This window comes from Octopus bimaculoides, chromosome 24 (genome assembly GCF_046866305.1).
Source record: "Octopus bimaculoides isolate indiv1 chromosome 24, ASM4686630v1, whole genome shotgun sequence".
NCBI lineage: Eukaryota > Metazoa > Mollusca > Cephalopoda > Octopoda > Octopodidae > Octopus > Octopus bimaculoides.
The window spans coordinates 6348948-6363947 of NC_142951.1; the positions used below are offsets into that span (position 1 = coordinate 6348948).

At 38.4% G+C, this 15000-nt stretch overlaps 1 protein-coding gene across 2 annotated transcripts in view; it reads left to right on the plus strand.

Moving 5' to 3' along the window:
* The window catches only part of LOC106877137 (uncharacterized), a 32524-nt gene that overhangs the window by 8559 nt on the left and 8965 nt on the right, over positions 1-15000 (plus strand). For both annotated transcript variants that reach the window (XR_016238262.1, XM_089341346.1), the window contains exons 6-13: positions 1-91; positions 1538-2962; positions 4201-4827; positions 5929-6250; positions 7030-7478; positions 8645-8792; positions 10302-11614; positions 13446-14555. The exon at positions 1-91 is cut by the window's left edge and continues 776 nt beyond it. Coding sequence is in view for 1 of the 2 variants with exons in the window: in XM_089341346.1 (XP_089197472.1) it covers positions 1-91; positions 1538-2962; positions 4201-4827; positions 5929-6250; positions 7030-7478; positions 8645-8792; positions 10302-11614; positions 13446-14555 (5485 nt within the window). In the remaining variant the exon portion in view is untranslated. The remainder of the gene's footprint in view (positions 92-1537; positions 2963-4200; positions 4828-5928; positions 6251-7029; positions 7479-8644; positions 8793-10301; positions 11615-13445; positions 14556-15000) is intronic.

Sequence of the window (15000 nt, forward strand, 5' to 3'; positions counted from 1 at the left end):
AATCAGTTTCGATTCTCACGGAAATATTGAAAACCCCGAATTCCTTTTATGGAATTATCGAGATGAAAATGGAATTAAAAAATTTGTCGAGGTAAGTTTCTTCTGTTCTTTTCCATAAATAAAACTAATTGAGACTGTGAAGGCGCGTGGCTTAGTGGTTAGGCGCATTCGGCTCGCGATTGTAAGGTCGTGAGTTCAATTCCCGGCGACGCGTTGTGTCCTTGAGCAAGACACTTTATTTCACGTTGCTCCAGTCCACTCAGCTGGCAAAAATGAGTAGTGACTGTGTTTCAAAGGGCCGGCCTTGTCACACTCTGTGTCACGCTGAATCTCCCTGAGAACTATGTTAAGGGGTACGCATGTCTGTGGAGTGCTCAGCCACTTGTACGTTAATTTCATGAGCAAGCTGTTCCGTTGATCGTATCAGCTGGGACCCTCGTCGTCGTAACTGACGGAGTGCTCCTTTTAATTGCGACTATAAATGAATTATCTCGCACGTAGAATAAAACAATACATTTGAGTCTATAAGCTATCTTTTCTCTCATGCACTATCTTCTATCTGATAAACTATCATCCATTTTGCTGTGTCTAAGGAGGGTCATTACGCCAATATTATTAACACACGCACTGTTTCAATTCCACTCCTTTATCATAAGCCAATAGGTTATATGTCCAACTAACTAATCGCGACCTTATGACGGACTAAGTTAATAGTCATTGAAAAGTAGCCAGAAAAGAGCTTTGACAAACAAAAACAAAACATATTAAACGTTTGATTAGTTATTTGAATATTTAATCGATTGAATAATAAATAAGGGAGTGGAACTGAGCCAGTGTGTGGGTTAATAATATTGGAATAATGACTCTCCCTTGACACAGCAGAATATGTTTCAACACACGAATTCACATAAGGAATCTTGCAAGCCAGATGCAAAAACGAAATATCATCCATTTGATATCTATATAATTATTTAGAGCTCATCTTGTAGATTCTAAACAATGTTATTGCTTAATTTTAAGTCCTGTCTTATATATATATATATTTGATTAATAAATTCCAAAAAGGATAAAATAAATAAATATAAACGAATAATTATATATATATATATATATATATATATATATATATATATATATATATATATGAAATTCAAATTACGATGAACGTAAACAAACAAACGTTTGTTTGCTTTTAGAAGCGTTGAGATGTCTTAGAAAGTTAAAGAAGTGATTTTAAATTCTCAGACGCAGGATAATGCTAATAATATAGCTTGAACAGGATAAACTACCCCTACTTTTGCAGAAAAAAGTGTAGGTCGTTAGCTGTGGATATATATATATATATATATATATATATATATATATATATATATATATATATATATATATATATATATATATATATATACACACAAAAGTAACTCTAGAGCAAATGGTTTCCGGTAGAATATGCAAAATTAAAAAAGTTAAGAATTTCCTTTCCTAATTTACGATGTATTTTAATGAATTTTCTTTTCCTTTGACTTTCCTCCTTTAGGTCGGAAATTTCGTCAATTCTTGGAATTTGAAGCCTTTGGTGTTTTATGATTACAGAAGACAATTACCTTTGAATACAAACGTAACTTCCACTTGTCCAGCTAAGGGATGCCCCATTTGTCTCTCCCCTAGCCTGAAGCTCGATATTTTCCACATTCCTGGAGATATCCTCATCGGAGGAATATTTTCAATACATAATCAAGGGAAGCTTCCTTTCACTTGTGGTTCCATTAATCTCGAAGACATACAGGCTATGATTGCTTTCCGCTATGCCATAGAAAACATCAAAACTCATTTCCCGCAAATACTTCCCGGCATTTCTATTGGAGCCGTGTACAGCGATATTTGTGAAAACTCTGGTTTAATCGAAAATTTGTTGGCTGGTTTCCATGGTGAAAGACAAGTGTATCGAGAGAAAAAATCAAACCGGTTAATCGATCCCAATTCGGTTCTGGCTTATATAACATCACTAGAGAATTCTCAAGCAATAACTGCATCGAATCTCCTGGGACAGTTCAAATTCCCGCAGATAGAAAGCAAAGCAACGGCGGCAAGTCTGTCATCAAGGCAGTCGTTCCCGTACTTCAGTCGCACGTCTCCCAGCGAACAGATGCAGTTTGGAGTCATCAGTCAAATCCTGAAGACAAACAACTGGACTTATATCCAGGTTGTGTCAGATCGTGAGGAAGCCGTGGCTTCCTTTCAGAGGCTGACAACAATTATGTCGATTTGTACAACGGCAGTACATGTGATAGAATCGGGAAATTACGAAGAAATCGTGTCGGGTCTGAGAGGAAATTCTCAAGCTCGTGTGGTTGTTGTCATAGCTGATCCCACCGACGTCAATGGTGTTCTTAAAGCTATGAAACGGCAGAAAGTTTCAAATAATTTCTTGTTGATTGGGACCAATGGCTGGGGAGTGTCCGAAGAAGCAGTCAAAGGGGAAGAAGACACAGCTGATGGCAGCATTACTTTAACTGTGTTCGACGGATTAGCCGATTCTTTTAAGAAGTATTTAGACAAACAAGATATCAAGTCAGACAAAGTGCTCACAGCTTGGTACCAAGCTCTATTCGATTGCTACCTCAATGCCGGATCAAAAGGTTCTTATCAGAAGGAATGTGGAAATGACGCTCTAACATCTTCGTCCAAATTCTCCATTGGAAGGTCCGTCTACAGCACAATCAACGCCGTCTACGTCGTCGCGGCTGCCTTGAACCGAACCATATTGCACTACTGTGGAGCGAACGACAGCGTCTGTCCAGCATTCAGAGCAACACATGATAATTCCGGTGCCATGATACTCAATATTATGCGAGACATCACCATTTTTGATGATAACAAGCAAGTTTTTACTATGAGAAACGGCGAGGGAAGCATCTCTTTTCACATCAACGAGTTCACTCGAAGTAAAGGATATACCAAGGTAAGACACTGACTTTTAATGAAAGATTGTGAAAACACACTGAGCTGGGTTATGAACGACAGCGTCTGATTGTAGGACACGTGTTTCTGTGTTGTTGCGCTTCATCAGTACAGGCACCGAAACCGTCGCTCATAGCACACTAAGAACTGCCGCTCTAATACGTAAATAGCAAATAGCAATACGGAAACACGTGCACTACAGGGGAGGGGGGTGTTTTTACGCATATTGTTTTATAAGGAGGATTTCTCATCCAAATCACTGACCGAAGCGAAGGTCTTTGTTTGTTTGACGATCCACGAACGTAGTAAATATAAATGGACAGAGCTATATCTTAAACGTTGCTGTTTAGTGCGCCTTCAATTCTTCTTCTTCTTCTTCTTCTTTTTCTTCTTCTTCTTCTTCTTCTTTCTTTCTTTCTTTCTTTCTTTCTTTTCTTTCAATTCTTTTTCCAATTCTTCTTCCAATTCTTCTTCCAATTCTTCTTCTTCTTCTTCTTCTTCTTCTTCTTCTTCTTCTTCTTCTTCTTCTTCTTCTTTCTTTCTTTCTTTCTTTCTTTCTTTCTTTCTTTCTTTTCTTTCAATTCTTTTTCCAATTCTTCTTCCAATTCTTCTTCTTCTTCTTCTTCTTCTTCTTCTTCTTCTTATTATTATTATTATTATTATTATTATTATTATTATTATTATTATTATTATTATTTTATGTTTGACTTTTGTTTTGCATTTGTACAAGTTGGATCCAAGTCTCACCCAGAGACCTCAAGAGATAACAAGTTAGAAGTTCATGTAGGTGTTATGCCTAGGGTACCATATATTTGGATTTGTACAGTTTTGTTCAAGTGAATGTTTAAGAAACCATAAGAAAATTATGTGTTTGCTTTAAAATTTGAGATCACATAGACAGTATTTTACGTAGGATATGGGCAGTTCCCATGAGCACTATCTTTTGAACTTCAGCCATTTTGGGGTTTCCTGGTATCTGAGCTAGGTAGTAATCAGCCCGTTTCGCTGTCATTCCCAGGGCACCTATGACAATAGGTATTGTTTTCGTCTTCAGATTCCACATTTTGCTAATTTCTATTTCAAGATCTTTATATTTGCTCAGTTTTTGGTAGGTCTTGACAGATACGTTTATATTATCTTTATTATTATTATTATTATTATTATTATTATTATTATTATTATTATTATTATTATTATTATTATTATTATTATTATTATTTTGTTTTATCTACCCAACAGATCGGTAGCTACGACAGTGAAAACGCTCAGCTGACCTTGTCCAAGACGACCTCATTGGCCTCCACCTGTCCTTCGTTCTGCTACGAATGTTACCGAATTGATAATCAGAACCATATAAACAACGAGGCCCAGCTCATGATAGGCGCTATTTTCGGCGTTCACAATGCCCTCACAACCGGCAGTCTGACACATTGCGGAAAAATAGGCCGGACGCATGGCTATCAGTTCGTTTCTGCCATGGAATACGCCATCTCCACAGTGAACAGTAACATAGCACCCGTCTCACTTCACGGAATCCCGTTAGGATCATTGATCCTGGACAGCTGTAAGATTAGCCGCCAGGCGTTTGGTCTCATGTCTGGCGTTTACTCTGGCGCTCAGCAGATATCGAACACATTTAAATCAAACCACATTTACGCTTGGCTAACGGAGACCAGCGGCTCAGCGGAACAAATGGGCAAGCTTGCTGCTAAACTCGGAGTACCCCTGCTGAGTCCGGCAGCAACGAGCAAAGCTTTGATCAACTCCAATGTCTACACGACTTTTTACCGTACTGTTCCCGGCGAAGACGTCATAGCGTATGCGATCGCGAAAGTTTGCGACGCCATGAATTTCAACTTTATTCAGGTAAGTGAATTTTAATAATGATAATAATAATAATAATAATAATAATAATAGTAATAATAGTAATAGTAATGATGATGATGATGATGATAATAATAATGATAATAATAATAATAATAATAATAATAATAATAATAATAATAATAATAATAATAATAATAATAGCAGCAACTACAATAGTAATCTTTTGTACTGTAGGCAAAAAGGCCTGAAATAATGGGATTGAAACAGTGGACCACCTAATCCCTCTGGGTGTAAGGTTTTAGCACCAGTAGAGTATAAATCAAGACATGACAGAGTTGGCCAATATCTACATTGGATAATGTGTCGGCATTATAAGATCAAAACTGCTGACAAATGAAACAAGCACCACTCTGAGGCTGTGACTGAGTGAGAAAGTGTAACGATTCTTTGGAACTTCCCAGTATGTACAGACCGGACCATCAATGCTAATAAACCAGATATTGTTGTGAGAGACCAAAACAATAAAGTCTGTTTATTGATTGACATGAGCATACCCTGTGACCATAATATCTCAGCAAAATGAATTTGATAAGATCAGAAAATATAAAGATTTGCTATATATATATATATATATATATATATATATATATATATATATATATATATATATATATATATATACGAGTGTCTTCCTGACACCTATGTCACTGCTGGTGATATCATCAATTTTAAAATTTATACACAGATGATATGAACAGTAGTGACATCTGATTTCAAATCTCAGTGTTTGAATGTTTTACTTTTATATATATATATATATATATATATATATATATATATATATATATAGGGAGGGAGAGAGAGAGAGAGAGAGAGAGAGAGAGAGAGAGAGAGATCAACAGTTTGATTCAAATTTCTTGGTACTCCGAGTTTCAAGCGTGATGCCAGTCCTTACCCGTTGGACATTTGAATATATATATATATATATATATATATATATATATATATATATATATATATATATATATATATGTATGTATGTATGTATGTATGTATGTATGTATGTATGTATGTGTGTGTGTGTGTCTGTAGTACATATAACACGAATTCACTACTTTTCTTTGTTTCTCTACGAAACAGGTGGTATTGTCTGGTGATGATCTCAGTGAGAACTCTTTGAAAGTTCTTGAATCAAAGACTGAACTGGAAGGGATTTGCATTATTGCCAAGTATAGATTTTCCAGAGGTATGTCTGCAGCCGACATCATGCAGTCCCTCAGAAAATCCATGTCTCCTACTGTATTGTTTGTCACTCAAAGAGAAATGAATGAACTTCTGGAGAATAAGAAGATTCCAGCTGATGAGAATTTGGTATTTATAACACCTGATGTCCTCTCTGATTCTGCGTTGAGCTATCCGAAACAAGTGAAAAACCTGCTGACATTTCGAAATAAACCGACAAGTAAGAAGAACGTTTTATGTTTTTGTGTATGTATGTATGCAAGTGTCTATGTGTGTGTGTATGTATGTATGTATGTATGTGTGTGTGTGTACGTGTGTGTGTGTGCATGTGCAAAGTATGTGTACATACCTGTATGTATGTGTTCAGTATGCATGTGTCTATGTGTGTGTGTATTATGTATGTATGTGTGCGTGTGTGTGTTTAGTATGCATGTGTCTATATATGTATGTATGTATGTGTGCGTGTGTGTGTATGTGTGCGTGTGTGTGTATGTGTGCATGTGCAAAGCAGGTGTACATACTTGTATGTATATATGTGTGTATGTATGTGTCTATGTATGTATGTACGTATGTATAAGCATTTATGTAAGGGCGTATGCACGTCTGCATATGCATGTGTTTATGTATGCGTATGAGTGCATATACTTGTGTGTGTATGTGTGAGAGAGAGAGAGAGAGAGGGAGAGTGTGTGTGTGTGTGTGTGTGTGTGTGTGCGTGCGTATGTGTGCGCGTGTGTGCGCGTGTGTGCGCGTGCGTATACAATTGCTTCAAATTTTGACACGAGGCTATCAATTTTGGTACAATCTCTTTTGTCGAACTGCTAAGTTACGCAGAGATAAAATAATAAACACCGGTTGAATATTTGTAATATTTGTCATTTAGCTTCTCACGTCCTAATTTATGTTAATTAGATTTTATCATTATTTCTACTCTCCTAGTTATGCTGGCACATAAATTTAACTGCTTTTCAAATCTTTAGTTTTCATTTGATATTTCAGTCAACACAACATCGTATTTAAACTACATGAGTTCACTCCGGCCAGACGTTAACAATCTTTATGGCTTCTTCGAAGAATATTACCAGGACATGTTTGAGTGTGATCTGCCTGGGAACTACAAATTCGGCATGCAGTGTCCCATGCCATTCTCACCAGTCACACAATCACCGAATTTTTCGCTGGACAACATCATCAGTTCAACAATCAATGCCGTCTACATAACGGTCCAGGCGCTCGATACGACACTACAGCAACTGTGTGGTCAGAGCTACTCTAGCGTCTGTTATGAGTTCTACGTGAAAGGGCGTCAACAGGATTATTTATTGAGAAACCTGGACAAAGCCAAAGTCAACAGTTCCGCTTTGTCTTCCGCGTTCAAGTTCGTTAACCGAGAAGGGAGCGGAGAATATGACGTCATGCGATACGACGAAGCGGGGGCTCAACAGAAGGTAAGATGTTAATTCATACACACACACACACACACACACACACACACACACACATTTATATAGTTCAAACTTACAGAAAACAGGAGACGAAAATAGGTGAGGGAACAACAAGCAGGTGTATTACTTTGACAATCAAGTAGAATGGAAAAGTCTTTGACGTTTCGAGCCTATGCTCTTCGACAGAAAGTGTCCAAAGGGGGAAAAATGGAGAGAAAACGAAAAAAAAAAAGGAAAGAAAAAATGTGTAGGGAATAACGGGTCATATATACATACATACATACATACATACATACTTGCATGCATACACACACACACACACACACACATATATATATACAATAGTACCTCTATCGGTTAATAGTACCGAATATCGGTTGAAATGTCTTACGTTTAAGCTGGTTCCCATGCATTTCCCTGAAGAGAAGATTACATTCTTATCAACATCACCTATTCCTATGGAAGGTATAATTTGTAGTCTTCGAAACATATGTTGGAAAAAAAAGTATGCAGTTAACATGTGCGTTTTACTCCATTTATTAAATATATATATATATATATATATATATATATATATATATATATATATATATATATATATATATATATATATATATATATATATATATAACGTGAGAGAGTTAGGGGTTGGGGGTACAACCCACTAAGGGATAGTATCTATCCAGTATACTGCTGGGAGGGTACCCAATTATTGCTACACTAGTGCTATACTAGGTGCAATTAATGGGAGCGGGTAAAAGTGGAGGTTTTACCCAGAATTTGTGTAACAATTAGAAAATGGAGGATAATATGCTGAACCCAACTACTTGCAGACGGTGTATCCCGTTGAATTCATTAATTTAATTCATAGCAAAAGTGACAAAAGAAAGGAAGAAAAGAAAAAGAAAGAAAGAACCAAAGCACAGGTGTCCATGGCAGACTATGTTATTTTGCCAACATGGTTTACATATAGAAGTACAAAGTACATAAGGAATTAGAGGATGAACAGAAGTTTAAATATATATAGTATATGTAGATTGGGTTATAATACCAGCTGTTTCCCCGTGAAGCGTATCTGCATATTTCAGTACTCCAGTAAAGTATTAAGAATACGCACACGTTTTTAAAATGCGATGTTTATTTTTTTGTCTTGTTTTGTTTTTTCGCAGGTCGGTACTTTTAATGGAATTAATCTACGAATGGATGACGTAACCAGATTCTACAGTTCCGTTGTCAGTTCTTGTCCTGGGAAGTGTGACAACTGTGTCCAACCGAACGCTAACTTCACTTACATCCCCGGGGACATAGTAATTGCAGGTATAATTCTATTTGTTTTCACGTGCTACATACCGTAGCGCCCCCACCCCTACTCGATACCTCATACTACAGTGGCTCCCCCCCCACTCGGAATAACGATGGTTGGTGCGTGTATGTAGGTGCGTGTGTGTATGTGTATGTGTATGTGTGCCTGTGTGTGTGTGTGCGTGTGTGTGAGGAAGTGTGTGTGTGTGTGTGTGTGTGTACATGTTTGTAAACATACATGTGTGTGCTTATGGGGAGTGCACATATATATGTGTATGTGTATGTGCATGTGTGTGTGTGTGTATACAAGCATACACATATATATTATATTGTTTGTTCCTGTCATTACGCTGCGGCCATGCTGGGGCACTGCCTTGATGACTTGTAGCCCTAGTACTTGTTCTGTCGGTTTCCTTTTGCGGGGACATAAACACACCTGCACCGGCTGTCAAGCGATGGTGGAGGACAAACGTACATATACACACACACATACATACACACAGATAGATAGATAGATAGATAGATAGATAGATAGATAGATAGATAGATAGATAGATAGACAGACATACACACATACACACACAAACACACACACACACATATATATATATGTACGTACTTATTTAATTATTTATCACACACATACACACACACACACACACACAAACACACACGTACATTATATACAGCTACGTACATATATATTGGGTTGTCCGGAAAGTTTGTGCCGATATATAGTAGCTTACCTTTCGACTTATTTGCCATGAAACCACCTCAATTCTGGGAAGAGGGTATTTTCAAGTTAAAGGAAAGATGGAGACGCATAGTGCAACAAAAGGGTTCATATTTGGTTGATTAAAAATGTAATGGCAAGTATTTATTGACCCTTTTCTTTCCTTTAAGAATCGGCACGAACTTTCCGGACAAATCAATAGTATGTATTTTTTATATATGCAAATTATATAGATATATGCTTATCAAATTACCTTCCTATCTGTGTATCTATCTACCTATCTATCTATCTATCTATCTATCTATCTATCTATCTATCTATCTATCTATCTATCTCCCTCTATATATATATATATATATATATATATATATATATATATATATATATATATATATTTATATATATATATATATATATATATATATATATATATATATATATATATATATATATATATATATATATATATAGTAGAAATTAGTCCCTTCCTTATGTCGTACAAATTCGACCGTCTTTCACATAATTTAAATTTGTAATTGTCATAAATTCATAAATTCAAATCTAATCCGAAAGGACAAAAATAATTTTCCCCCTCTCCCTTTCTCTCTCCACTTCCTCTTCTCTTTCTTTCTTTCTCTCCTCCTCCTCCTCTCGCTTCCATCTCGCCTCCCTCTTTTCTCGTCCCCCTCCCACTCATACTTTTTTTCTTCTCTCCCTTTCCCTCTCTCCTCTCTGCTCTCCGCTTTTATGAAATTCTTTTTTCTGTTTCCCTTCTCTTTTTCTATTTCCAGGGGTTTTCGATGTCCACCACAAGGGCTCGAACCTGTTTTCCTGCGGAAACATTAAACTCTACAACGGTTTTCAGAACCTGGAAGCCTTTAACTTCGCGATTGGAGAAGTTAATAAAAAAGCAGGAATATTCCAAGACAAACTGAGGGGTGTCCAGTTGGGAGGCGTCGGTCTGGACAGTTGTGACAACGATGTGATGGCAGCCAACTTAGTGTCTAACCTAAACAATGGAATGATGAAGGTCGCCAAAAAAACCGTACATCTGAATCCCGCCGACATCTACGCCTACATTGGCGGTGGAACGAGCGATTCTTCGATTTATTTGGACCGAATACTGCGCTCTATGCAAATACCTCTCGTTGGGTACGGGGCTACGACTACACAACTGAACGACAAATATGAATTTCCGAATTTCCTTCGGACGGTACCAACAGACGATCGTCTAGCGAAGGCGATTGTAAGTTTTCTGAAGCACTATAATATTCCTTATGTCCAGATTGTTCATTCTTCAGGCAGTTTTGGCGCAAAGGGTGCCGAAGTATTTCGAGAATATGCGCTGGAAAACAAAATCTGTGTGGCCCAAACTATCCAGTTCATAGAACAAGGAATATCTGTGGCTGACAGCGCCAATAATGTCATGAAAACCCTGTTGAATAAACCGCTCGCAAATACAGTTGTCATTTTTGCAGAAGTTCTTTATGCCCGCGAATTACTTAAAGTCCTCAAACGGGAACCAATAGTCATCCGAAATAATTACAAATTCATCGCAGCAGGACTTTGGGGTCAGAGACTCGATGTTATAGAGGGCGTTGAAAGCGTTGCAGCTAGTTCGGTAACTATAGCTGTCGACGGCATAGACATCCAAGAATTCGATAAGTACCTCAAATCCAAGATTCCAGACAACGAGAGAGACAACCCGTGGTTCACCGAATATTATGAAGGTTTATTCGACTGTTACCTGGCAAAGCCGAAAACTAATCTAAGAACCAAATGTAGCAATTCACTTAATAGGGTGACCAAGTCTGAGAAATACGCCCAAGATGACAGCGTTTTGAATGTGGTTAACAGCGTGTTCGCGGTGGCACTGGGCATAGACAAGACGCTGATTGATCTCTGTGGTGTAAACTATACGGGAGTGTGTAGTGCTTTTAAATCCGCCAACAGAAATTATCAACTGTTCAACAATATCAAGAACGTCCAGTTTAAGGAATTCTCCGATGTCGTATTTAAATTCAACCCGGAAGGAGACGGAAACAAGGGCTACAAATTTTTTCAGGTGCAAAATATTTCACCAATACACTACGGTTACAAAGAGGTAAGTGATTCAAGAAGCTCAATAATACATCCGGCTTTGCAAAGATCTTTGTTTTATTTATGGATTTTGCGTATAGATATGTATGTCAGAATGTGCGTAGGCATGTGTATGTTTGCATGTGTGAATAGAAGGGGTTATAATCCAAGCTGTGTCTTCGTGAAGCACATCTGAAAATTCACAGGAATGAAATGTATGTGTGTAGATAGGCGCAGGCGTGGCTGTGTGGTAAGTAGCTTGCTTCCCAACCACATGATTCCGGGTTCAATCCCACTGCATAGCATTATGGTGGCAAGTGTCTTCTACTAAAGCCTCGAGCCAACCAAGGCCTTGTAAGTAGATTTGGTAGACGGAAACTGAAGAGAAGCCTGTCGTATGTGTAAATGTGAATGTGTGTGTGTGTCTTTCTGTCTGTTTGTCTTCCCCCATCACCGCTTGACAACTGGTGTGCTCAGTTTCCCAAATTACTATATCAGGTCTGTTGTGCTTACATTTTATTGAGGTCTTCACTGGTACATTCCACCAGTATTCCTTTTTATTGAATGTATGTATGTATGTATGTATGTATGTATGTATGTATGTATGTTGGTATGTATGTTGGTATGCATTTGGTGGCAGATGGAGTGACAAATATAAGCAAAACACAGATGTATATAATCACACATATCAGTTTTTAGGTGTTATTTAAATAAGAAGAAATACTTTTAAATATGTCCTTTAAGGCCGATCTAAAGTCGGATAAATCGAGTGAAGTCGAGGTCTTTTTTTTTTTTCCATTAATTAAAAACGAAAAAAGCGTAACCCGAAACGACGTAAGTTGAGTTGCGCCTGTATTTATAACCATGTAACACGGGGAGCCTTCATGAGGCTGCGAGCTGGTAGAATTGTGTGTACGCCGGACAAAATGCTTAACAGCATTTCGTCCGTCTTTACGTTCTGGGTTCAAATTCCACCGAGGGCGACTTTGGCTTTCTTTCTTTGGGAGATCGATAAAATATGTATCAGCCAAGCAGTAGGGTCGATATAATCGACTAGACTCCACCCCTACCCCCCACGTTTCTCCCCAAATTTCAGGCCTTGTGCATATAGTAGAAAGGATCTTTTGTAGCCTTCCTGAATATTTTTTGTCTTTTAGTTGTTTCAATCATTAGTCTGTGACCATGCTGGAGCGCCGCCTTGAAGAATTTTTAGACGAATAAATCGACCCCCATTACTTATATATATACTCTTTTACTTGTTTCGGTCATTTGACTGCGGCCATGCTGGAGCACCGCCTTTTTAGTCGAGCAAATCGACCCCAGGACTTATTCTTTGGAAGCCTAGTACTTATTCTATCAGTCTCTTTTGTCGAACCGCTAAGTTATGGGGACGTAAACATACCAGCATCGGTTGTCAAGCGATGTTGGGGGGACAAACACAAACATATACACACACACATACATATATACGACGGGCTTCTTTCAGTTTCCGTCTACCAAATCCACTCACAAGGCTTTGGTCGGCCCGAGGCTATAGAAGACACTTGCCCAAGGTGCCACGCAGTGGGAATGAACCCGGAACCATGTGGTTGGTAAGCAAGCTACTTACCACATATATATATATATATATATATATATGCATTTAAAGCCTGGTACTTATTTTATCGGGTCTCTGTTGCCGAACCGCTAAGTTACTAGGACATAAGCACACCAACACTGGTTGACGCACGCACACACACACACACACACACACACACACGCACACACACACACACACACACACACACATATACGGCGGACTTCTTTCAGTTTCTGTCTATAAAATTTATTTTTTTCTCCTCTCTCTGTCTCCACAGATTGCTTCTGCCAGTGTATTGGGAACATTGTCCGACGCTTCAAACGATTTAATTCCCTGGAAAAAGACCTGTACAACGATAGAAGCTTGTTCGGAATGTTTCATCTACCAGAAAGAGGCTAAACGTTACACACGGTACCCAGATTTCAAAATTTCTGACGCCACAACACCAATCATTGTTGGAATATTTGACGTACACTCGGCCGGCAGGAACCTCATTCAATGCGGCAAGATAAACGTTGAAGACACTCTACACTTGGTTGCGTTTTTTGACAGTATCGAAAGAGCGAACGCAGCCAATCCAAAGCAAAAAATTCTCGGCCTGGCTCTTGATACATGTGGCCATTCTTTGCACGTTGACCAAGACACTTACAATCTGCTATCGTTTGGTACGATATGCCATGACGATAACCTAATGTTAAACAAAAGCAATATATTCTCGTTCTTCACGATGCACGAAGCCAATGCGATCGCAGCCCAACGTGTTCTGCCGTATTTCAAAACGTCTTACCTCAGTCCAGATTTGACTGATATTCGCTTCGACGATTTGAAGATGTATAAGTATTTGTTCAGAACCAAAGGCTCCCTCTTCGAGAAAGTCGTCTTGATATCTCGGGTCTTGAAAACGAAGCAAATAACTCCCGTTGCCGTGATGTATTCTGATGACGAAAGTCATAAAGCTCAGTTAGAGACGTTTAAAGAGGAATCGTCCAAAGACGGGATCTGCATTGAAGAAATTCTCAAGGCTTCTGATGATAACGTGCTCACTTCGCAGGCGAAGAAGCGAGCCACCAGGGCGATCGTGTTGTTGACAAACTTGCGTGATGGTACTTCGATTTTGAACCAGACAAAACATCTCAGTTCACAGAACCAGCAAACCTATTTGTTTATTGGCGTTGAGGACTGGATACAAAACTTGGACAAAGATCTCATCTCCGCCGATCAAGTAACTTTGTTTATTACAGAGAGAAAAGTCCGCACCGTACCGCCATTTGAGAAGAAAATCAAAAAGATGAGCTTCCAAAATAAATTGGGTCTTCCGGACGTTTGGTTTGAAGAATTCTATCAGTGGTTTCACAACTGCAGTCTGACACCATCCCAATACAGTAAAGTAAGTGAAAATTTCCTATAAAATGTGTGTGAGGTGGGTGCGTGGGTGAGGTGATGTGGGGTGAGTGCGCTCCCCCCTGCCAAGATTGACTATTACTTTTTCCCCCTTTCGGTGTTGATGGAAATCGACTAGCTCCTGCTCACCAAAAACTTCAGGCCTTGTACCTTTCTACTATAGGCACAAAGTTTGAATTTTCTGGGAGAGGGGGACAGTCTACTCCAATACTTGACTGGTACTTAATTTATCAACACCGAAAGGATGAAAGGCAAAGTCGACCTCGGCGGAATTTGAACTCAGAATGTAGCGGCAGACGAAATACCGCAAAGCGTTTCGCTCAGCGTGCTAACGAGTCTGCAGCTCACCGCCTTAAATAATAATAATAATAATAATAATAATAATAATAATAATAATAATAATAATAATAATAATAACAACAATAATAATA